The sequence below is a fragment of the Lontra canadensis genome, unplaced genomic scaffold, assembly GCF_010015895.1.
Source record: "Lontra canadensis isolate GAN:19392208 unplaced genomic scaffold, GSC_riverotter_1.0 scaffold39, whole genome shotgun sequence".
Classification (NCBI taxonomy): Eukaryota; Metazoa; Chordata; class Mammalia; order Carnivora; family Mustelidae; genus Lontra; species Lontra canadensis.
In genome coordinates, this window is record NW_022631033.1 from 7,568,125 (window position 1) to 7,594,209 (window position 26,085).

At 38.0% G+C, this 26,085-nt stretch overlaps 3 protein-coding genes across 9 annotated transcripts in view; 1 reads left to right on the top strand and 2 right to left on the bottom strand.

Moving 5' to 3' along the window:
- The window catches only part of WDR17 (WD repeat domain 17), a 106,659-nt gene extending 104,185 nt beyond the window's left edge, over nucleotides 1-2,474 (top strand). For all 3 annotated transcript variants that reach the window (XM_032869834.1, XM_032869837.1, XM_032869836.1), the window contains one exon: nucleotides 597-2,474. In XM_032869834.1, the coding sequence (XP_032725725.1) occupies nucleotides 597-716 (120 nt within the window). In that variant the 3' untranslated portion in view covers nucleotides 717-2,474. The remainder of the gene's footprint in view (nucleotides 1-596) is intronic.
- Nucleotides 2,475-4,464: 1,990 nt separating this feature from the next.
- SPATA4 (spermatogenesis associated 4) lies at nucleotides 4,465-17,463 on the bottom strand. The gene is given in 7 exon segments (XM_032869838.1): nucleotides 4,465-5,146; nucleotides 5,149-5,181; nucleotides 8,144-8,260; nucleotides 15,447-15,667; nucleotides 15,778-15,896; nucleotides 16,265-16,394; nucleotides 17,228-17,463. Coding segments are annotated over 7 exon segments (909 nt in total). The 5' UTR covers nucleotides 17,446-17,463; the 3' UTR covers nucleotides 4,465-5,075.
- Nucleotides 17,464-21,716: 4,253 nt separating this feature from the next.
- Nucleotides 21,717-26,085, bottom strand: part of ASB5 (ankyrin repeat and SOCS box containing 5) — a 49,689-nt gene continuing 45,320 nt past the window's right edge. For all 5 annotated transcript variants that reach the window (XM_032869839.1, XM_032869842.1, XM_032869843.1 and 2 more), the window contains 2 exons: nucleotides 25,182-25,373; nucleotides 21,717-23,765 (listed from right to left, as the gene is read on the bottom strand). In XM_032869839.1, coding sequence (XP_032725730.1) covers nucleotides 23,638-23,765; nucleotides 25,182-25,373 — 320 coding nt within the window. In that variant the 3' untranslated portion in view covers nucleotides 21,717-23,637. The remainder of the gene's footprint in view (nucleotides 23,766-25,181; nucleotides 25,374-26,085) is intronic.

Consider the following 26,085-nt stretch of genomic DNA (forward strand, 5'->3'; position numbering starts at 1 on the left):
GAGCTGGGAGAAATAGATTAAAAGGTTTTTTTGAATTCGGATCTTCAGAACTACCCTTGACAAAGTACCTGAGGTAACTGAATCATAAATACGCTTTTACATCATACAATTGACATGATTTTAAATTGTGTATAACATACACAGCAGTATGTTTTTTATCTTCTGGAGAGGAGTTTCAGGGCTTCTGGCTTAAATAGTTTCCCCAGCTGTATTGATGTAGGCTATATGAGTGAAATAGTGAAGTGTATTTAAGTCTATTTAAGCATATATACTTTTATAAAATGTTAACTTTGTGTTAGTTAATGGATTAGCAATACCTTTGTCATAGGTAGCACTACTGTATTCAGAGAATTCTGATTATAAAACCAAATTCTATTTTGAAAGACATCCGGGCATAATATTAAGATATTTAAAATTTTTTCTATATTTTGGAGTAGTTCAAAAAATTTAACTTTTCTCGTATTTTAAAAATTTTCTATTAGCATTGTCTGAATACTGCCAGTGTTTTTTCTTTTTAAGGGATTCTGTTTCTGGAAGTTTATAAGCATATTGCAAATTTATAATCCCATCTTTTCTTTCCTCAACTCTGTGTACAGGGCCCTGTATATTTCCTTGAAGATGGGAAATCCACTATCTCACTGAATGACGCTTTGATGTGGGCAAAGGTGAACCCATTCTCACCATTAGGGACTGGAATACGACTCAACCCATTTTGACAGAAAGTTTTTCTCCTTGTTTGTTTGTTTTTTTTTAAAGACCTTTTGTGGGTTAGTATTACTTTAGCCTTTGTTGTCCAAGAGCCAAAGGTTGAGGGGAACGGGGATGGTGGGGAATAAGAGTTGACTTTATAAATTAACTTCAAATAATAAAATATTTATATGATTTCACGGAAAAATAGATGTGTCCTTTATAAAATAGAATAGCCATATTAGGGAGAAAGATAATATTTAAATTATAAAAGGCTGAAGTATATAAAAGAGCATATATAAGTTTCATAAAGTTACCAAAGTTTCATAAAAGTACCAAAATATTATATTGTTGAAACATTGAAACATATTAAATAATACAACACCCACAATAGTGCTTGACATAGAATAAGTAGTTACTGAATATTGGAATGACTGAGTGTTTTGACATATCAAAATGTAAGGTATGTATGACAGACCTTCAAGTTAACCAACACCCATACTGTCCTCTGTAAAATATATAGTAAACCAGTCGTTTCAGTTCATATTTAATAAGTTTCCAATAATGAGTTTGATAGGTATCAATAAATGGATACACAGTCAAAATACTTCCAAGTTTTATTATTTTTTAAAGAAAGCATTACCAAGTCTTTTGAACTGAAAGTAAATGTCCAGTTATAAAGGAATAGGTTCTATAAGCATAACAAAAATTGAGGAGTAAAAAACACAAATGCAGTTAAATCTGTATGAGAATTTACAGGTATGTATGATAATAGTTTTTATTACCATTTAATATTTACAGTAATTTCTAATTGATTTATATTAACTCTATAACATAATTTATTTGAAAAAATTAGCTTCAAAGAAATTTCTGTAAGTACATATTAGTTGAAATTTGGGGTATATTATAAACTCAAGTTTTTTTTAAATATTAAAAGAGCAAAACTATTAAAAAAAAAAAAAAGCCTGAGAAATGACTGCAAGTATTTCAGTTGCACTAGAATTCTCACTCAGAGGTCTATGAAATTAATGCATTACTGGGAAGAACGGTACTTTGATACTCAGACTGTTTTACAGAATTTATAATATAGATGTTTTTGTCTTACTACAGAGTGAGTTCCTATAATTAGAATAATTGTGGTTTTTATTATCTTTAAACTTGGTGCACTTAAAATAATTTTAAAATTTTCTTTAACAAGATTCTTAAAACAGTAAATAATATATATTATGTATATATCTATTGCATTGACCAGCTCTAACTGTCAAAAAGATGTTATGGGCCTAAATTCTATTTTATAAAAAAAATTTAATGAACATTATAGAAGAGAATGTATGCAGTGCATCAAAAGTATGAAACTTTTTTTAATCCTTAGTGATAGGCATAACTCAAAATTTTTTAGATGAGACAGATTTTTCATTAGCATGTATGTAGTAAAATCTTTTCATTCATATATAGCGGTTGAACTCCTACTATAATTCTCCTTATTTTTGTTTTAAAATAGATTAAGAAGCCTATATTTTGTGCTTTAACTGCTTTAAAAGATCCACTGACTGTAAGTTATACATATATAAATGATTGTTTCCTTCTTCATTTTAAATGAATGCAGGAAAATATTTTATGTATAAACTATGAAAAATTCATATAACTCTTTAGCACATGAAGACAATAGAGGAGTAACCCAATTTGTGTCTAAAATCTAAATTGGATTGATTCAAGTACAAATCGGTTATTCTGACTTCTACAGTGTTCTATACCTTATTACCAATTATAACTATGAATTCCTCATAGAACTGTGTCATTTGACCATGTCAGTTTGCATCTCTTGTGCCTTAATATGAAAAACAAAGCAATTTTTTAAATTTATAGAAGGTTTTTCTATTGTTAAATTTCATATGTATGAAACCCAAATAATATGAACTTATTTTACTACTAAGAAGATGTCTATATTACTGATGTGTACAAATTATTTTCCAAGTTTAATTATGCTTTTATGAAAGAAGTCTCATTAGACAATGGTTTTAATAACATTGGAAAAATATTTTGCCTATAAAAATTACCAGATGGTTAACACAGTTGCGACATCAAAATGAGTTATATCTTGTGAAAATATGATTTTCATGTCAATCAAAATTTATATATATTTATTGTCTATATTTCCATGAAATCATCCAGAGGTGTTCAGGATCATCATCGCAGTAAAGCAATGACTTTTATTTTGTTGTCCTTATAATAGGAAGATTGACACTTTTTCAGTCTTAAGTCAAGAGGCATTCTGAATATAGTAAAGCCTCACCAATTGTTTATAAAACTTAGGGTTTCTTATTTAGTGTAGCAGTAATACAGAAGATATCTTCATTGTCAACTCTTACTAAGTTTTTATTGTGCCATATCTTTGAAACATTTATTCCTAAAGTAACTGATGAAAGTACTTTTATGCTAAATTTAAATACCATAGGACTGTGCTTAATATGGCCTGTAGTTATCTAGATTTTTATGTATATAGGTATGAATGTATTTCAGGTCCCCTGAATTTCCATAAATACCGCATTAAAACCAGACATGACAGAGTTAACTGCTAAGATGAGCATCAGTATTGTCCTCCAAACCACCACCGAGAGAACACTGTTTCTTCATAAAGGCTGGGTCTGAGTCATCAGAGATGTGAAGGGCTTGAGCTACCAAGTGACTACCTTACTTGGAAACCTAGAAAAATCACTTTGGACTGTCAGGAGGAGGATTCCCCAAGAAAAACTGACTACAATAAACCCTAAACTAATGAATACTAACAGTGTATCCAGAGCCTTCCGTTCGTGGTAAGCGTTCTGTGGATTGGAAACTCTCCTAGAGGAGGTGCTCTAGCTCCTAGAAAAGCTCCTTGCTTCTTTCTGCCACAGATCCCTGGTGAAGCAAATGGCCTTCCTCAGATCCGCCTGTAGTGTTGGCCTCTCAATACAACTCCTCTTCAGGAAGCTCTTGAAGCTGCCGCTTTGCCTATGTCTGCTACCTTCATGTTCTTATGCACTCAAGTGAAACTTGTAAGACAAGATCATCTTTTCCACAGCTCTCCAAAGGCCCTGCAGGAATCCTGGGAACTTACCATAGTCAGGCCATGAGTGATTAGCTTTTTCAGGAGATTGAACATACGGTCGAGAGAAGAAAAAAGAAACTTTTAAAATGACTGTTTATCCAAATCTAATCCTTCTCTCTGGATCTTTTCCCCTGCCAAGGTTCAGAAGACTTGTTCCTATAACCCTTTCCTAAGGAACTATATTTTATGGGTTGAAAGTTATTCTCATAATCTTCTACTTTAGATTTGTCCCATTAGAATGCAAGGTTCACAGATAAATAATCTATAGCTGGTAAGATATGCATTTAAACTATACCCTTTACCTCAGATAAAACTGGATTCTAAACACACTCCCAAGAAGTAATCCTATTTCATCGGGGCTCTCTTTACTTTCTTTTACTAAATATTACCTGCCCCAACATGTGAAATTAAACTGGGAAGTCTCTGGAGATAGAAATTCTAATAAAGCCAAGCCTTCAAAAATGCAGAACCACTGACAAGAGTTTAGCTGGAAATTGACAGGCACGTCATGGGATTCCGCATTCGAAATACTGTTGGAAGTCGCAAATGAGACTGTTAATGAGATAGCATAAAGGCATGAATAATTCCCATTGAAGAAAAATGTCTGCATGTGAATATAAAATTATAAGAATGTAAGAAATATCATTACTCTTTCAAAATATCAGCTCGCTTTGGTTTCCTTCTACTGAAATTATGAGGAGTGGAAGCAACCAGTAGGAAATGTTTAACTGACCTGAATGATTTGCTAAACACCAGAACCAAATTCCAAGTGAAGCACAATTTTCCTTTCCCACGACTCACTATCAAAAGGGACACCTATTTTTAAAAAATGTTTCAAGCCAGGCTATTTATGGGGGTAAACAAGGTTCTCTGTGGGCCAGTGTATAATAATAATCATTCAGAATAAATTTGTTTATAAATGCATGTGATGTGTGAATGTATATCAGGCAAAGTAGTAGCTCTTTTCATTTCTAATGAGGAAAATGTATTACAAAGTAGACTCACCATTCCTACAGGATTTATGAGAAATAACTTTTACTCATGGTGAATTATGTTAAACTGTACCTTTAAAATTATTCTTGCTCATTCTGTATTATTTGATTTTGTATTTTTAACAGTAACTGCACGGGTGTTTAATAAATGGTCGTTGAATTGAAAAAGCATGTTCTTCAGCCCAATTATGGATGAGACACCACTTTAATTTACTAATATATCCAAGACTAGGTAATTCTATCCCCTTAGTGTGGCAGGAGATGGTGGCATCGCTTCTTCAAAGCCATTAGATGGGTACTTTTCAAGCTTACTTTTCCTCGTTTCTGATAGATTTCCTGGCAGATTCAAAAGAACATCTTCCAGCTTGCTTCACACACGTTTCTTAAGTGGATTGCCACCAGCACCTGTATTTCCTGGAATATTTAAATAAACAACATTAAAATAAGTTTGTGGTTATTAGATATTTGCACAATGATCAGTGTTTCTAACACGTGAAACATGCAGAATGCTGGGCAGCAGGCTGAGCGCAGGTTCGTGCAAATGTCTGGTAAACAGAATATTTAAAGCATGCGTGAGAATAGCCCTAAGTAAGAAATCTGAATGTCACCCACTTCCAAAAGTCATTAGCCACGCCTGAAATAGCCAGGGCTGATTTGGGTGAATCTGACACCCAATATGCCTCAGTTATTTTTGGACGTTGCTTCTGAAAGCAGCTGAGGCAACAGTGCCATGATTTTCACAGTGCCAAGGTTTGGCAGACAGAGTTCATCGCTGAGTCTCTGGAACTCAGCACTGAAGCCTCCAAGCTGCCCAGACTCAGTTCGAACAGGAGGAGCCAGTGACACCTAAGAAATCTGCTCCCCCCAACCCCCCGCTGGTCTCATATTTGCTAGATGTGAGGTTTAGGAAAACAAATGGAAGAATTTAAGTGTTAAACAAAACAAAAAAGTAATGACCAATCTAACAATTTTCACCACCTCTCAATCATTAGAAGCTTTTCAGATGAATGCCCTGTGGTTTCAGTGTCATGTGCACGCAATCTTAGATGGTAAACTGGGGCCCATTTCCTGTGGTCTAGTTCTGCTTCTCCTTCCACTGACTTTCAAATTCTGTGAGCTGACCTGAGCTTACCACTCTACTCTTTTATGAGAAACAACTGAAAAAGGAGGAGAGTGGGGAGATGGGGTAACCCACAGGAGAGGGGAATGATGGGCATGAAGGGGGCCACGTGATGTGAGGAGAACTGGGTGTTCTACACAACTAGTGAATCACTGAACACCACGCCAAAAACGAACGATGTACTATATGCTGGCTACTTGAATTTAAATTTAAAAAAGAACTGAAATGGAATCCCTTGAACGAATTTGGGAAGAAAATAAAATTGAGCAAAACAGCTGTCATCCGTATAATTACCAAAGTCTGTTCAATTTGCTCATTACTTTCCATTCTGCCTAGATTAAGAGAATCCAGGTATCTGGAATAGGACTGAGAGACATAAAAAGACAAAAGCCTGTTTCTTCTCATCCTGATCTGCCCTGAAAACCCCCATAGGCCCATCATCCACTTTTAAAAGGACAGAAAAAGACCACTGAAGTGAGAGGGACTCAGAAAAAGGGAGCACTGAGAGGATAAAATGGGGGAGAAGTTATTCATAGCGGCTCACACATGATTCAAATTGTAAAAGCAGGAATCCACTCTACTAGGGAGTTCTGATCTGAAATAATGATAGCATTATTTTTCCAAAAAGTCCTATGTGACCTTGAAGTTTTTCTGAAAAGAGAACAGAAATGAGGAATGCTCTTTAGCAATTCAAGTCCTGGGAGGCATCATTTTCTCAAATATGGACCCTTTGCATTTGTTTCTCACACTGGAAGGAAGCCCTGCTGCAACCCTGTTCTTCTGCCGTTTCTCTGCAGGTCCCAAAGCAAGTGGTCCTGTGCTTCCCTGGCCCCAGTCAGGTCCAAGCAGCTGGAGCGGTTCATGAGCAAGTGAACCCAAAGCGCCCCGTGCAGGCTACCCCCCCACACACACACCGGGGCTTCCACTGCAGGCCTCCCTATGGGCAGGAGGTTGAGACAGGTGAAGGAGAGGCTGTGGGCCCAGAATCTGAGGGTGGAACTATGGATACATTTTTTTTTTTTTTTTCCATAGAAACATCATTAACTCACTCTGTTGGGTCCTGTCGTGCTGAGTTCCATGCCTCAGGCATGTGAGGAGTTGGAGGTTTTCATGGCCTGGCCTAATGTCTAGATGTTAAGTGCGCCCCGAGAAATGGTAGCTCTAGCGGGCCTTTAGCTAGAGAGTGATCAAATAGAGCTTGGAAAACACTCGATTGGTACCTCTGCTCTTTAATATTTACAATGCACATTAGCATATAAAAGGCTCTGTGAAATCCTAAGCTGAAAGGAAGGAATCTGTTGACATTGCTTTTCCAGACCTTATGTAAATAAAGACCTTTTTTTTCTCCCATGAAATCCCTTAGCATGGTAGAAAGCATCCCCTGTAGCAGATGTCCCCAAATATCTTCCATCAAAGGCCTAACAGCCAATATTTCAGGCTTCGTGGTAGGTTTGTCAGATAAAAGATGGACCCTCAGTTAAATCTGAATTTCAGATAAACTGAATAATTTTTAATAAATATATGTCCTCAACATGTCCCCAGAATTATTAGTTGTATTGGTTCTGTCTGTATTCGCTAAGTCTAGAAACTTCTTTGTGGGCAACACCGGGCTGTGACTGGGCTGTGACTGGGCTCTGCTGTTGGGCGAAATGTGCCGCAGACAAGGCATAAAGAACAGGCGTGGCCAGCTTCCAATACAACGTTATTTATGGACGTGGAAATTTGAATTTTATATAATGTTCTTGTGTCAGGAAATATAACTTTTCTTTTGATATATTTTTTTCAGCCACAGAAGAATGTGAAAGCCATCCTTAACTTGCAGGCTGTGTAAAAAAACAGGCAGGATACTGACTTGGGCCTGTGGGCTGTGGTTTGCCATGCTATCAATGCTTTCTGAACTACCAGGGTTTAAACAAGTGGCTTCTCATGATACAACCGCTGGGGAAATTAAGGCATGCATGTGTCCTTTGCTGCCTTGAGACGATCCGTCACCCCTGCTAGAGAACTGAGCTTTGAGCTCTGCTGATGAGCCCTGCCTGTTCCAGACTCACCTGCCTCTGAGAAATCATAGCAGAAATGATGGTGCTTAGCAGAACCCGGGGCCCTCCCATCTGTCAAAAGAATAGCAGCCTAGCAACCCTATGCACAGTGGTAGACTGAAGGCCTAGACCGACGTTTTAATTACTTTTGTGAAATGTAAAGGAACAAAGTAGAAACAGTCATTTAACTGGTAACAAGTTAAAAATAACAACTCACGTAAAACAGGAACAACGCCTTCCCTCGAAATCATGGCCTTGTGCTTGCACCCAGAGACTTGGGGAGGAAGACGACTGAGAGTAAGTTCTCCCACTGTTGGTTTAACCTCAAACCATTCTAGAAAATATGAGTACAGAAACTCTTGGTTAGAAATTCACTACGGCCATGGCCAAAATAAGACGCCACAGTTTACAAATTGGGCAAATTCTTTAGACACCTCTTTAATCATCGTCTTAAGAGTGGTGTGGAAAGGGAGGTTATTAGACCTTTCCCCACATTGTCCATACCTCTGAGCCACAAAATAGTTGCTTTAAAGACAATATATTTGTGTTCCTATTGGTTTCTTAATAAGTTTTTTTCTTAATAATATGTATACAGAAAAGTGGTCAAATCATGTGTTTGCAGTCTATCAAATTTTTGGAATGAATACACCTGGGTTGTATTATTAGTACAAATCCTCTGCTTATGCCTCCCATACAGCACCCTAAAAAGAGAACACTGTATTGACTTCTGTCATAACAGGTGAGATGTTATTTTTATATTTCATGCATGTTTTTATATTTCATATAACAAAATCATACAGGATTTATTTCATTTTTCAAAACTGTTTATACTATAAAAAGAGTGACTTAAAATTATTTCTATGTTTCCTACATTTCTCATTAAATCTATAAACTATCATACTTGGACATTAATTTCCCTGTGCTTCTAAAGATCACTTACCCCTCCTCTGTAGCCCCCAACCTTCACTGAGGCTTGAAGAAGAGTCTAAGGTAATTTCTACTCATCAGTCAGCACCAGTTGGTGCTCTATACAGCTCTGGTCAGTAACATTCTCAGACCTATAATTATCATAGTTAATTACTTTGAGCTTAAAATCAGGAGTCTCAAAAATCAAGACTGGTGAGAATAGAATATTGTTCAAGAATCTGAAGGGTTGAAGTGGTCCATAGCTAAAGGGAAATTGGTCAAAGAAAGATAAGAGAGATAGAGGTTAGCTTTGCACAAAGAGGGACATTCAAAGAGAAAATTAAATAGTTGTGTTTTGTTCTAGAAATCCCAACTAGAGCCAATGAGAAGCAAAAATGGTGAGATCAACTAAAGGTAAGCAAATGTTAGGTATAAAGAATAATTGTATCTGTTTTGTGGTATTAAAAAAATAATTTGACAAGTAAAATGCTGAAGAGTGGTAGGGGGCTGGCCAGGAGTCATCAGTGTCATAGTGTTTTAGGGTCCTTATAGTTAGAGAAAGTAAAGATATTAATTTCAGATTAGGATAAATTTACATGTTAAAATGTTTAGGGTGGCACTAAAAAGCGTAGAAACTTAAAATTTTCCAAAGTAGTAGGGATAAGGTGTGGGGGGAGTCTTTTAAAAAAATTTAATCTGAAAGAAAACACAGGTGAGACAAAAACAAGAAACAGAAAAAGAAAGCAAAGACCATGAAATAATATGATAGATGTGAATGCAAATGTAACAGTAGGCAGTTCTACTGAATTCATAACATTTAAAGTCCCAGTCAATGAAATAACAAAGATCCATGCAACAGGATACTTCAAAGATGAATTGCAAGACTTGCTTTAGCAAGTGTCAGCACTTACTGTAAAGCAATAGTAACTAAGACAGTGTGGTGTTGCAGTCACACAAGGGTAGACAAGACCAGCAAGTGCCCGGAAACAGGCCCATATATATAAAGAAACTGGAAACATTTGAGACATGAGGGTGTTATGAACCAGTGAGAAAAGAACAAGATTGTTCAAGAAATGGTCTGCAACAGAACTTGTTCTCCATTTCATTTGCAGACAAATTCAGATCTTAAGAGACTAACCCCTTACCAGATCTATGCTTTGCAAACATTTTTTTTTCCATTTTATAGGTTCCTTTTTCACTCTTGTTTTCTTTTTTATGTGGAAGCCTTTTTGATAGAATCCCATGTTTGTTTTGCTTTTGTTTCTTGTGCTTCAGATGTCATCTCCAAAAAATCATCGCCAATGCCAGTGTCAAGAAAGTTTTTTCCTGTGTACTCTTCTAGTTGTTTTATGGCTTCGGGTCTTATGTTTAAGACCTATTCTGGTCTTATGCTGGAGTGTGAGGTAAGGGTCCAATCTCATTCTTCCTACAAATGCATATCCAATTTTCTCAGCACGATTTGTTGAGATTATCTTTTCCCCATTGTGTGTTCTTGGCATCCTTATTGAAGATCAAGTGTCTGTAAATGCATGGATGTATTTCTGGACTTGCCATTTTGTTTCATTGGTCTATATGTTTTGATGGCAGTATCTTACTATTTTAATTACTATAGCTTTGTATTACAGTGTGAAATCAGGAAGTGTGATGCCTCCAGCTTTGTTCTTCTTTCTCAAGATTGCTTTTGGCTTTTTGGGTTCTTTTTTGTTTCCATAGGAATTCAGGATTGTTTTTTCTATTTCTGTAAAGACTACCATTGAAATTTTGCAAGCTTGCTTTGAATCTATAGATCAATTGGGTAGTATAGACATTTTAACAATATTAATTCTGATTAATGATTAATTAATGAACATGGGATGTCTTTCCATTTATCTGTCTTCTTTTATTTCCTTCACCAATATTTTATAATTCATAATGTTTAACTATGTAAAATGTAATATCCAAAACATATAAGGACTCATACAATTCAATAGCGGACAAAACAAATAACCCAACTAAAAACTGGGTAAAGGACCTGAGCAGACATTTCTCAAAATAAGAAATGCAGGAGCACTGCCTGTCTTGGTTAGTGGAGTGTGTGACTCCCGATCTTGGAGTTATGAGTTTGAGCCCCATGTTGAGTGTAGATCGTACTTAAAAATACAGTCTTTTGGGGCACCTGGGTGGCTCAGTGGGTTAAAGCTTCTACCTTCAGCTCAGGTCATGATCCCAGGGTCCTGGGATCAAGCCCCACATCCGGCTCTCTGCTCAGCAGGGACCCTGCTTCCCCCCTCCACCCCCACTCTGCCTGCTTCTGCCTACCTGTGATTTCTGTCTGTCAAATAAATAAATAAAATATTTTTTAAAAATAAAGTCTTTTAAAAAACAAGATATACAAATGGCCAACAGATATTTAAAGAGGTACTCAACATCACTAATCATGATCAGTAATCAGGGAAATGCAATCAAAACCACAGTAATATATCATCATACACCTGTTAGAATCACTATTATCAAAAAAGACAAAATATAAAAAGTGTTGGTGAGAATGTGGAAGAAAAGAGAATGTGGAAAAAAAGAAAATTTACATTCTGTTGGCAGAATGTAAATTTGTACAGCCATTATGGAAAATAGTATAAAGACCCAAAATTAAAAATAGAAATACTGTACGATCCAACAATACCATTTCTGGGTATATATCCAAAGGAAATGAAATCGGTATTTCAGAGCGGTATCTGTACCATGTTCATTGCAACATTATTCATAGTAGCCAAAGATATGGAAATGTCCAAATTGCATGAATGTATAAAGAAAATGCAGTATGAATGTGTACACACACACACACACATACACACAAATGGAATATTAATCAGCCTTTATGCTAAATGAAATAAGCCAGACATGGAAAAACAAATACTGCATGATTTCACTTCTAGGTGGACTCAAAAATAGAGTCATAGGAGCAGAGAGTAGAATGGTAATGTCCAGGGATTGGGGGAAGGGGACCTGGGGAGATGCTGGTCAAAGTTATGCAAGATGGATAAATTCTGCAGGTCTAGTATAAAGCATGGTGACTAAAGTTAATAGTGTATTGTGTACTTGAAATTTCCTAAGAGTGTTGATCCTAAGCATACTCACCATACCAAGCAAACAAAGAAAAAAAGAAAAAAGAAGGAAACAAAGAAAATTACAATCATGTGAGATGATGGATATGTTTGATTGCAGTGATTATACAAGTATATGTACATCAAAACATGAAGTTGTACACCTTAAATATATATACTTTCTATTTGTCAATTATTACTCAATAAAGTTGAAGAAAATCTTAAAAGTGAAAGGCTAACATAGCAACAATTTTCTGGATATGTCTCCTGAGGCAAGGGAAATAAAAACAAAATAAACTATTGGGACTACATCAAAATAAAAAGCTTCTGCACAGTGAAGGAAACAATCAATAAAACTAAAAGGCAATCTGTGGAATGGGAGAAGGTATTTGCAAATGACGTATGTGATAAATAGTCAGTATCCAAAAAATATAAAGAACTTATACAACTCAACACCCCCAAAAAAATCCAATTTAAAAATAGGCAGAAGACATAAACAGACATTTCTTCAAAGAAGACATCCAGATGGTCAACAGATACACGAAAAGATGCTCAACATCACTCATTATCAGGGAAATGCAAATCAAAATTACAGTCAGATACCATTTCACACCTGTGAGAATCACTAAAATCAACGACACAAGAAAGAAGTGTTGGTGAGCATGTGGAGAAAAAGACACCCTCACGCACTGTCGGTGGGAATGCAAACTCATGCAGCCACTGTGGAAAACAATATGGAGCTTCCTTAAAAACAGAACCACCCAACAATCCAGTAATCATGCTATTGGGTATTCACAGAAAGAATACAAAAACACTAATTCAAAGAAATTAATATACTTCTGTGTTTATTGCAGCATTATTTACTCTAGCTAAACTATGGAAGCAGTCCAGGTGTCCATCGATAAATGAATAAAGAAGAGGTAGTATGTGTGTGTACGTAAATAATGGAATTTTACTCAACCGTAAAAATGAATGAAATCTTGCCATTTACAACAATGTGGATGAGGCTAGAGAGTACAATGCTAAGCCAAATAAATCAGAGAAAGACAAATACCGTATGATTTCCCTCATATGTGGACTTTAAGAAACAAAACAATTGAGCAAGGGAAAAAAAAGAGCAGCAAACCAAAAAACAGACTGTTAACTCTAGAGAACAAACTGAAAGTTACCAGAGGCAGGTGGATGGGGGGGATGGGCGCAGTAGGTGATGGGGATGAAGGTGTGCACTTGTGATGAGCACTGGGCGACATGTGGAGGTGTTGAATGACTATATTATACACCTGAAACGAATACAACACTGTATGCTAACTTTACTGGAATTGAAAATTAAAAAAATAAAAGGGAAGGGCTAAAGTAACTTCAGGAAATTTAAATATAGGAGAATTTTTTTATAACCCCATGATGCCAACAGTATTAACCATGGAGTTTGTATTTGTTTTTCATTTCTGCCATAACAAATTTCCATAAATTTGGTGACTTACAAACAACAGACATTTTTATCTCAGAGTATAGAAATCTGAGAGCTTCTTTTAGAGTCTCACCGGGCTGAAATCAAGGTGTTGGCAGGGCGGCATTCCTTCTGGAAGCCCTGGGGATGAATCCTCTCCCATGCTCATTCGGGTTTTTGGCAGAATGTGATTCCTTGCATCTCTAGGTCCGAAGTCGCTATCTGGTTGCTGGCTGTCCCTAAGGTTGTTCTTCGCTCTTTGAGGCCACGCCCCTACCTTCCTGTGGTCTCTGAATGGCCCCAGCAACAAGAGAAGGTTGAGGCCCTCTCACACTTCAGATCACTCCTATTTCCTCTTCTGCCTCATTGCTCAATTCCACTTGGAGAAAGATCTCTGCTTTTAAGTGCTCCTGTGATTAGACTGGACCCACTGAGTAGCTCAGCATTAACTCCCTACTTCAAGGTCTGCAGCTTCTGCAAAGCCTCTTTTGCCATGTTATGCCACATATTCACAGGTGCCGGGGCCTCGGGCATGAACAAGAATGGGAACCCCATTCTGCCTACTACAAAGATGGATAGAATCTAAATTAAGAAATATACATGAATGAAATTAAGAACATAAATTGTGTGCATGAACTATTTTTTTTTAACATCAAGCATATTATAAACAAAGGTGGCACAACAGTGGTCACTCTCAGAGGGTACTATGGAGAATCCAGTCAGAAGGACACCGGCAGAATGTGAAGGTATCGATAATGTGTCACGTCATAGAGCATAAAGGAGGGATACAGAAATGTTGAACCATTGTCGTCTTTAAATTGTACATACACATTATATGCATGCATGTATGACAAAAGTCATAGCAAAATTTGAATGTTTAAGAGACATACAAAAGAATATGAACATAAAATTCCACAACAGGATTAATAACCTCAATTCTTTCTCTACTCACAAATTCATGAGTGGAACCAGAAGTGAGAGCAAATCAAGGAAGAGAAACAAACAATGACAGGCAATGGCAGATGAACAAAGTAATGGAGAACAAAATGCAATATACCCAACTCACAGTTAGGGTGAAGTGACAGTTACTGCTCTCCTTTCCTTCCAGGGACTAGAGAGCAAATGGCTCTTCAGAAAATTGGGGTTCAAAAGAGAGGAATCCTAATGACTACAGCTACCTTATTCCCTAATGGTTTGGATGCCATGGTCACGATGAAGTCACTACATGCTGGAATCAAGGACTAAAAAAATTCCAGGACTTCCAGGACACGAGTGGTGTTAGAAAAGAAAAAGAGAGAGAGAGAGAAAGTTTACTTGCCATCTGTTGGGACTCTGATGGCAAATGCTCTGGATGCTTTGAGAATATTTCAGTGATACCTCTGGAAGGTTGCCAAGGGTTACCCCAATCTGCCTTGCCTTACCTTACCCAATCTACGCCTGGAAGCTACTACAGAAAGGATAACACTGACCATATGATAAAGAGCATCTAGAGTGAATCATGGTAGTCAGGTGTTTCCTGTAGTACTTACATCCTGATGAAGTCTTAAATATTCCCATCTTCTTTAGTAACTTAAGACGCTATGTGAACTTATTTCCCACAAATTTTATGTGAACACTTGCACTAGCATTTTTCTTCAAAGTATTAATATACTAGGTTAAGCTATGCTTGCATTAGAAAAATTATTACATAGGGGCGCCTGGGTGGCTCAGTAGGTTAAAGCCTCTGCCTTCGGCTCAGGTCATGATCTCAGGGTCTTGGGATAGGGTCCTGGGATCAGCCCCGCATTGGGTTCTCTGCTCAGCAGGGAGCCTGCTTCCCCCTCTCTCTCTGCCTGCCTCTCTGCCTCCTTGTGATCTCTGTCAAATAAATAAATAAAATCTTTTTAAAAAAAAAGAAAAATCATTACATAAACCACTCCAATGATAATAAATCATTCCACTGCTAGCATAAAGTAGCTATTTTCCCTTTAAGCCAGCGACAGCGAAAGTAGAAATGAGATAGACAACAACCAGCTTTTCTTTCATCTGTACTCAAGTATAGCTTCATTAAGTTGGGAAGAACTCAACTATTTCCAAGGAAAACTTACTTGGATTCAATTTTCTGCTCAGTTTTCTTTGCAACATTTGTAAAAGCAAGAGGAACTCTACTTTAAGTTCATTGCTGAGTATGTTGGGATTGCTTATCATTTCGGATAACCTGATGTTATTTTTAATCGACTTTGAAGCTGTAGACCGAGGAACCAGGGGCAAATGCATCTGGTAACTGTAGTCCGTGAAATTCACAAGGTCGTCCTGGATGCTTTTAATTCTGGAAACAAAAAATGGAGAACTGTCGACAAGCCACATTTTCATAACGAGACTGATATTGTCAAATTTTCATCTTAAACTGTATCGCTAGAAAAATTCCGAATGACTTACTCTCGATGTGTTAACAAGGTATAAACCTCTTGGATCAGGATTTCAGGTACGCCAGCTTTGCAATGAATTGTTCCATGGATTAGCTCTTTAGATAATTTAAATTTTTTTCTTGCCAGGAACTTTAATAGTAGAAAGAAAGTATTTTCATTATAAGAAGTTCTATGCAAATCTCCAATTACAACGAATTCATTTAAATCCTCCTTTTATCTCTCAACTATTTTTTTGTGTTTAACATGTTAATTATTAAAAAATATTATTCTTCAGGAAGAAAACCAATTATTCTGTTCCATTCCAATTTGAAATGAGTATGCTCAGTTTCATAAGTGACACTTGACTAACTTTAATAACATTCTTCTCAATTACAGAGAGATGAGCAGCCAACTCCATCGCACAACCACAACCCACACATTGTAGATATCCAAGAGGTCAGGAGTACACCTTTAAAGACACAAAATTCTTAACAAAGTGTGAGTGACTGCGAACTTACCTGTTCCAACTGTGCCCAGTTATCCAACTTGACTTTCAAAGAAGTTCCATTTTCAAAGGATGACAATTTAAGGTCCCAGGGATAATATATAGTGAATATTTCTGCAATCAGGAAACCATTTGAAAAATCCCTGATCCATACGTAGATAGCATTAAGGAAATGAAATAAAATGTAGTTACTTTAACAGTTGTAGTATTTTATAATCAATTAACACCGATTAAATGAATATTCCATACTGATGGCAAATAACAAAAAATTACATTTGTTGGATCAGTGCTCTGAGGAAGATTTGCTATGGAATAGAGTTTTGATAAGATTAGATACACACCAGAGGTTTTGGCGTCCTTTTTATGAACCCATACTGTTAATCTGTATTGAATCTGCATTTTAACAAGATCCCTAGGTGATTCCTAGTCACATTGAAAATTTCAGGCACATCTTTATTAAGAAATATTGAAATTAGTAAACCAGAGTCCTTGACTGCAAAAAAATGTGATCGTCTTCCTATTTGTGGAAGTTAGTTCGCATTCCCAGAGCAGGTATTAACTGCCTGTTAGGTTCGGGGTGGCTGACTGAAAGAGACACGCCGTCCGGAGGGTAAACTGATCCCCACGGGTGTTAGTTGGTGTCCAGCGTCTCTAAAGAAAGAGGCTTGACTGTTGAAATGTTTTTGTGGACACTGAGGCGCTCTACATTAGCCTAAGTCTGAACTGTGATGATTGACTGAACGGGTAAATGGGTGGATGCGTCCTCGTGTGTGGTGTAGACCCGCTCCCCAGAGCAGCAGGTGTATTTGTGCGGGTGTGCGCTGAGCCGGCAGAGGTCTGGGTCGGAAACCTAGACTGGGCGGAGCAGGCAAGCTGAGTGGGGCGGCCCCTGAGCGGCGACGGGGCAGGAGGGGTAAGGGGGTCGTCCGTGGGTCCCCGGGATGCTCAGGCCAGTGTAGGCGGCTCGCTCCTGCACCTGTTGACGTTCCTGGGGAAGAAAGTGAGATCCAGGCCCTGGAGCCAGCGCAGAACCGACCGAGACAGGCGGGAGCTCTTCGGTGGATGAGGATAGACCAGACATTTCTTAGGCTTCCCTCGGGTGGGAGCAGCTGGCTGTAGCGAAAATGACGGTGACTTGGGCAGGGCTGCCGCCGGCTGTATCAAAAACCCTCCTCCCAGGCCGGCGGCAGCCATGTCGCTTTCTAAGTTGCTAAGGCAACACCCGCTGCGGGGCGGGGCCTACGGGGGCGGAGCTTCAGCGAGGCCGAGGGAACTCGGGGGTGGGGCGGGGCCTCGGCGCTGCTGGGCGGGGCCTGTGGTTGGGCGGGGCTTCAGTGGGGTAGGCGGGAGCCAAGGGGGGTCCCCCAGTTTGGGGAGCTGACGCTTGGGAATGGGGGACACGATCCCTGGCCTCATTGGGTGGACGCCTTCAATTTTGGTTGTGGTCAGACTCCTAACCAACTTGGAACTACCACCCAAACCCCTTACTTGCCCTTATAAATTTACTTTTTTTTAAACATTGTGGTTTCAGCGCACAAAATAGGCTTAAAAAAGGCCTATTTTCAGTCAAGCATTTTGAGGAGGATGTGAAAAGTTTCCAGAAGACAAGGTCGGTTTTTGTTCAGAAATTGTCAGTGATAGGGTATTTGCTCCAAAACGCCAAAGAAAGTTTTCGGAATTAAGATGAATAAATGTCTAACGTCTACAGACTTAACATGCTTCCTTAGTTATGACATTCATAAAAATTACATAATATTCAAAATTACTCAAAAATAATTTGTAAGTTTTCACATTTCACAAAGATGTATATATGATTCTTTCCTTCAACAATTATTTGAGTCCCTAGTATATGCCAGGCACTGGCCTAGTCATCTGGGATTTATCAGTGAACAATGCATAGAAAAAAAAATGATTGCAGAGTCAACACCATCAGTTATAAATTAAATATTTACATAACAGATTAAAATCCTTTAAAGTTTTTGCAAAAAATAAAAGTCACTTAATGTGGCATATAGATATGTATTATTATATTATATATTATAATATATAATATATATAAAATATAATATATAATATATATTATATATTATTATTATTATGCAAGATAAAATATGGGCTAGATCTTGATAGTGGAGGTCTATGATATTTGCTGAATGTTTACTCATAAATACATTTATTAATGAATCTGTATATGGTTTAAAAAAATAAATAGGAAAGTGTTTTCTTCTTTCCCAATGAAGTTTTCCTTTAAGGGTTCATTCATTCAGTGAATTTTTGTTTTTTGAGGAGCCCTTCTGTGCTATGTTATGCATTAGATCTTCATGATCCAATACTGTAGCCACAAGCTGCCTGTGGTGATTTAGATATAAATTTAAATAAAATAAGATGAGTAACACTGGCTACATTTCAACTGTTTAATACCAACATGTGGCCAGTGGCTGTGTTGTAGAGTGCAGCTACCCTGTCATTGCGGGAGGTTCCATTAGACAGCTGTGTGCTGGATTATTTATAGAAGGTACACAGATATAAATATCAGTAAAAAGATCATGTACACTGAAAAGCTCTGCCACGATAAAAATATGTTAGTATCAGGGAGGAAGCAAACAATTTGGCCTGAGGGACTCTAGGAGTCCTTTCGGACGAAGTGACCTTTGATTTGCATCTTATAAGGCAGTATTTTAGATTATTTATGACAGAGGTTTTGGAGGACCGGGTCTACTTTTTATTAGTGATGTGACTTCAGGCAAGTTATATAACCATTTTTATTTGTAAAAGAAGAAAATAAATAGTGTGTACCTCAGAGGGTTGTGTTAAGGATTAAATGAACAATATGCAAAGAGCCTAGAACAAGGGTAAATTATTGTTTCTAATATAGGGAATCTGTGGGATGAGGGCGGCGGGGAAGTTCCACACAGAATGATTGCTATACGCAAAAGCACAGATGATATCATCTGAGATTTGAGAGTCTTTGAATGAGTTTGGGGAAATAACTCATTAGGGTTAGAGAAAAATGCCTAGGCTTTGGCATGAAGTCTAACGCAATATTCAGGTAGTAACGGCTAAGGTGGGAGATTAGGGCCCAATTGAGCAGTGTTGCTAAGAGTCAGACCTTTCCTGTAATAAAGGTGCCACTTGTTAGGCAGACACCTCTCTGTTTCAGACACACCATTCTATATTTAGCTTGTTGGAATGCCACAGTGTGATTTCTCCTTTGCTAAAACTTTTATTAAATTGTGACAATAGGGGGAGCTAGAGAGAGGCCGGGAGGGGAAGAGGAGGAGAGAAGGGAAGGGAGATTTGCTGTTTCCCCTTCTGCTTGCCTTTCACCAGGGTGTCACCACAGCAACAAAGCTTAACCTGGCAGTGACAGCTGGTTCCAGTCTCCAACTTTTTTTTTTTTTTTTTTTTTTTTTTTTTTTTTTAGCTCTCCTGGAGCAGATTTCATCATACTCGCTCAGATGTTTAGCAAACGCTGAGAAGTGACCCTCCTTCCAGAGACAGGGATTTTACTCCAGGACGGCCCTTCTGAGCTCTGGAAGAGTTGACACCAGCCCCGTAGTTACCGTCCCCCTTCAAGAGTCATTCTATGGAACTTTCCCTCCAAGTTCTAGGCTCTTATAACCCTAATTTCTTAAATCTGTTCTAGCAGTGGCAATTGCTTCCTGAATCATCTATTTCTGTTAGTTTGACTGACGTAGGAAGGACATTAGGTTTCGAAGTGGAGGGCCAAAGTCTTTGGTGCAAAATTTTATTAAAGCGCGGGGATGGGACCCATGGGCAGAAAGAGGTCCTGGCAATGGGGTCATGAGGAGTGGCCCTTTAGATACTTTCAAGTTGGGAGGGGGTTATGGATAATGAAAGTCTCTAACGAATTTTGGAAGCAAGGTTTCCAGAACCTTGAGGGGGCTAGCTATTGTTGGGGAAAGGTCATTTATTACTGTCTCATAAAACACTCATCATGAGACCCTTTAGATGTATATTGGTGGGTTATATGCTTTGGGGATGATTGCCAGCATGTATCTTGGGGGATTTACAGATAAAGGACATTTCTAAAGGAATTTTTATATGTTAAAATAGGCTTACACGGTCCTGGCGTAGGGGAAGGGGAGGTCAGGCTAGGCTTGCCTCTTGCCCCTAGTGAAGCGCCAACATCAAGGTAGTTGAGTCCCCAGAGGAAAGTCACTCTGCCTGCTTTGGCGACTTGTCAGTGGGCTGGAAGTAGTCAGGACATTTATTTTTCTTTTGCCTTTGTTTCGCACACCATAATGGTCCCGTTTTAGTTTTTCAGTTGGTCAGCCATCTGTTTAACCCTCCCTTATATTAAATTTGTGTTTCATGTGCATAGTTCCAGCTGCCTTCCTGACCGGATGCTGAGTGATACCCCGCTTCATAGGTGGGGTGATGTTTCCCTCCACCACTAGCTGACCTGCCTCTGACCAAGTCATCGGAGGAATGTGCTACTCCCTGTTCCTCAGATCCCGTCAGCAAGATATCATCAACAGAACGGGCCTGTGGGATGTTCCATGGGATGTTCAGACTCTCCGAAACTCGGATGATCTTGTGACAGAGAACAAGAGATTTGACTGAGGCAAGATCCTGAGTATGCACTATTGCTCCTTCTAAATTAAAGCACACTAATTTTGGTCATTCTCGCAGATTATTATAGAGGGGGGGAAGTACTTCCCCAGATCAGGAACAGCGTCACGGTTGCTAAAGACTGGGGTGATTTATTCCAGTAAAGACCCTTCAAATAGGAAAGCAGCTCTAATTGGTGTTCCTGCCTGAATGAAGTGTACAATAACCACAGTCCCCCAGTAAGAGCCACCCAGCTTCCACAGGAGCCAAACAGCCATCCAAGTCAGTGGTTGTCTTTGACTTATCACCCGTCAGGAGAAACTTCAGAGAGCTTTATTTGATATAAATATTTTGTTGAACGAGAAACACACCATTCTTAGTGCAACTGGAAGTGAAGAGTAGTATTTTAGTAATGGATGGTGGGAAGAGGCAATACAAAGTAGCAGAAGGAGTTAGGCTGCCTTCCAGGCAGAAGGAACAGCATTTGCAAAGACAGGGAGGCAAGATGAGTTCAAGGAGAAGCAAGTCTGTTTTTTGATCTTCCTATTGTGAGTTTCCTTAAGAAGGCCCTTCGTGATCTGCCCCCGATCACTCTCTAAAACTTGCTACAATGTTCATTTCACTGCATTTCTTTAATCTCAAGTCCAATAGTTTGGTTTGGCTTGGTCTTTGCCTTTGTGGAATTTTGTCCTTGGATCTTCAGGCATTCATGTGCACATACGCACATATAATAAGATTTGGATTAAAAGACCTTTGAGGTGTCTATTTCAATGTGCACTACTCTACACCTAATGCCCATTATACAATGATTTGAAAACTGGAGGGGAAAAAAATTAGAGCAATTGAATCTTATTCTCCATTACCTTCAATTAGAAAATCAAATACTAATTAGAGAGAAAAGAAAAGGTGTTTTATTCCAGGGATAATAGTCACACTTTAATATATTAACAAACAGATGATATATTTAAATGAGAACAATTCTTTGATAAGACAATCACACTCAAGCAAAGATACAAGATACCAGCACACTAAAATTTTAAGGTGTCCATTTTAATTTTCATATTTGTTATTTACTTCTCTTATTGGTACAAAACCAAAGAAAAGGGATGAATCACATTACCTTACACTCTAAGACTACCTCTAGCTCAGGGAAAATAGTAATAGAAAACTGTTTAACTAGAAAAACAGTCCGAATACCTAGTTATATGTAATGAGGTTACTCAATAATAAAGAAATTGAATGCACATTATTCATGAGGACATTACAAATTTGTTAGGCTGTGATATTCAGTAAAATAGACTCATATAAAACTCTCTAGCCACATAAAAGACATTTTTAAACAAACATGCTACAGCCTACTATTTTTGAAAATCTAAACATGATTTTTAAAAAATGCAATCTAAGTGACTTTGCAGTTATATTCAAGAATAGTGTACTTCCCATGGGTCTCCAAAAGTCAGCTAAGAACTAAAAAGAAAGGAATATAGGCCCCTGGGTTATTAAAATAGTGATCAAAATATTTTATCAAAATTTGATTAATTTATAAAACTCACTAAAATATTTTCTACTTCCCACAGTTTTGAGTATCCAGATTATTTTATTTCTTAGTCCACAATAGACTCAAATCTAGTCTAAATTACAAAGGAGGCACAAAATTTGTTTTATTATGTTTTCTACTGCATGGAAGTACAGTTAAAGCAGAAGACAATAAACACAGTATTAATCCTTGCAGAGGACACTACTTTGTACCCCAATACTCCCTTGCTAATACAGTCTACGCTGAACCCTTGCTTTGTGTAAGAAGGACCAGAAACAGCACTAGAAAGGTCCATGTATGGGGCAAATTTTATAAGGTCTCTGAGTTTGCTAAGTGGCACCCGCTCTTTCTTTTCTTTGAAAACCCCACAATTTAAGAAGATTTCGATCTGTTTGCCACAGCCTTGGACGGCCCTGATCCTGCAGCGTGACCGGAGGCCTCTTTATCAATTGGGTATGAAGTTCAATTCCTTCAGTCCAAACCCTACCAGCTAGAGACAGTTTCTGAGGTGCAAGAAGGCTGGAGTCTATGTACAATGCACTGAAGAGAGACCCTCAGAGGCTTCCCTGAAGAAGGAGGAGGTCTTAAAACAGCCTTAGCAGGGGTATAATGTACCAACCATCTCAGGACGAGACCAAAGGAGGCATAACCAGAGTCCCACCGGTTTCTGGAATGGGGACATTGAAGGTGGTGAAGTGACTAGTGCGACCTTTGCAGGGAGGGACAATTTATCTCTTCTTCACAAGCTGATCATTGTAACGACAGGTGCACATTCAGCATAGTGGGTTTCCTGAATGATAGCCATCTTTATTTCAAAAAGGATATTAGTTGCTATTTTCTAAACCATTTGCATATTTTGCATTAATATGAAAAATACAGAGAGAGATAATCAATGACAGTGGAACACTTAAAAGTTAATGCATTATTTGAAGAATGGAAGCATTTTAAAATAAGTAATTTTAGTAAGAGTTCACTTTTTCTTTTTCACTTTAAAAAGACAAACGGGGATTTCCTCCCTCCTTGTCCCCCCCAAATCCAAAAGGGTACATGGGAATGACTAATAACATTAGGGATGTTAAAAATGCTATAGTCCAAAATACAGTAAAAATGCATAAAACAGTAGTACTCACTAGTGCACTTAAAATTTAAATTCGCCTCTGTCCTGGGGCCCCTTAGTCACTTACACTCTATCGGTAACATAATTCAATATAAAATATACACTATGCAGATGAAATAGAAATGAGTTTGAAAGTATTCAGAATTATTTCACTGCTTTATCGGTACTGTAGGAAATTCTGCAATAATGTTGGCAGCTGGAGCTGTGGGATAAGGTGCAATCTTGATCTCCCTATGTAGTTTCGGATACAGAGTCGGCAAAGTTGGCAAAGAGTGCTTGGAGTAGCTGCAAAAGACAGGAAGGTATTTGTTTATTAAAATCGAAATGGACTTGCATACGCTAAAAGATGCATGAAATAAACCATAAATAAACTACAGTGCTTTCAAGCAAACTAGGGTAGTATGACCACTATACCAGGGGTATTTGCAAAAGCATTTATATTGCTGTTATTTATAAGTTTTTATTATAATTGTGGTATATCCCATATGGGTTCTTTTAAAAAAAAAAAGATTTATGTATTTATTCGAGAGAGAAAGAGAGTATGCATGGGAGGAAGGGGCCGAGGGAGGGGGAGAGAGAGAATCTCAAGCAGACTCCCCCTGGTGAGGAGCCTGATGCAGGGCTGGATCTCATGACTCTCAGCTTTGACCTGAGCGGAGATCAAAAGTCAGATGCTTAACCACCTGAGCCAGCCAGGCCCCCCTCCATATGGGCTCTTTAAAACATTAACATCTTCAGGCTTATGATACTGTTGTTGCATTTCAAACCTCAGAAATAAATTCTGCTTTTCAAGGAAGATATAAATCAAAAGCCTCAAGAAGTGTTAGGCACTAAAGGGAGAAATTTTACATTATATTTTTTTCTCAAATTAGGTTTACTAGTTAAGCCAAAATGAATTTTATTATAGTTTCTGAACCAGGCTTAAGAAAATCTGCTTAAGGGGCACCTGGCTGGCTCCTTTGGAAGAGCATACAACTTTTGATCTTGGGGTTGTGAGTTTGAGATTCACACTGGATACAGAGATTACTTAAATAAATAAAACTTAAAAGAAAAGAGAGAGATTTTTTATGAATAACAAAAGTCTTAGGTGTGAAAATATTTCCTGATTCTGTTTCTACAACACATCATAGAAGCTGCATGCCCTTAGAAAATAGGGCATGTTTCCAAATATTTATTAGCAGACATTAAACAGAATTGCATATTATGTATTGTTAAAACAAATGGAACCTTTTAACTTAACCAAATGAATATAAAGCTTAGGTGAGATGAAAGAGAGAAAATTAAGATCATGGTGATATCTTCTTTATAGAGAGAAACTAAGTTAAAAAAATTATCTGCTTTAAAAAAAATTATCTGCTTTCACACAAAGCATTTTATTTTATTTTATTTTATTTAAAGACTTTATTTATTTACCCGACAGAGAGAGAGATCACAAGCAGGCAGAGAGGCAGGCAGAGAGAGAGGAGGAAGCAGGCTCCCCACCGAGCAGAGAGCCCGATGCGGGGCTCGATCCCAGGACCCTGAGATCATGACCTGAGCCAAAGGCGGCGGCTTAACCCACTGAGCCACCCAGGCGCCCCATCACACAAAGCATTTTAAATGTTATGCTGTTATCAGCTCATATGCCAACAAAAAGTTGTTCAGTTTTGTCTATTTCAGGCAAATATATTTTTGTGTTTTTAAATGTGCACGTATTCTTACCTTCGTGTTGAAGCAATAACCTTTCCACCAAACTGCTAGAAGTAGCTACATCTACAGGTCGCAGAAGCTCTGTGTTTTTGGCATTGATATCTGCTCCAAACTCAAGCAGTAAGTTTACAATTTCCGTGCTGTACTGCTGGGCAGCAGCGTGTAATGGAGTGTCCCAATATTTGCCTTTTTGTACATCAGCACCTACATGTAAATAAGGAATGAGGATAAATACAAACCAAAACTGTTAGACCAGTCAGGTACCTCAGCGCAGGTAGGAAGGTGTAACACCAAGAGGACCTCACCCCTGTATGTAATGAGTTATTTTTCTCTCTCTACATATACATATATACATACACTTCATATATACATATACAGATATTAAATCTTACAACTTGGTACATCTGGGTAGAGAGTACACACACTTACGTTCCCTAATATTTTTTTTCTATGCTTGAAAGATGCCATAGTCAACAATATTTCTAAATTTTTTGAAGTCTCCAAAGTAATCCCATTAACTACTATTATAAACACAGTATTATAAACAATTGGATTCACTCATATCTGCTTTCATCGTAATTGATATTTCTTAGGATTGTTTAAGAGCTTAATGCTCTTCGTCTTTTCATTTATTTTGAGGCAATAGAGCTCTTTTTGTTTCCTAAACTCATGAATTTAGATGTGTGAGCCATTTAGGTAAAATGAATACAGATTTTCCTGTCACTTCTCACTCATAGAGTATAAATCAATAAATATACAAAAGCATTGAGCATCTTTAAGTAGAAAGGCACATTATATTTCTACACGCAAAGTAAAGTTTTTAAAAAATCTTGCATTAGGGTGCCTGAGTGGCTCAGCGGGTTAGGCCTCTGCCTTCGCCTCCGGTCATGGTCTCAGGGTCCTGAAATCGAGCCCC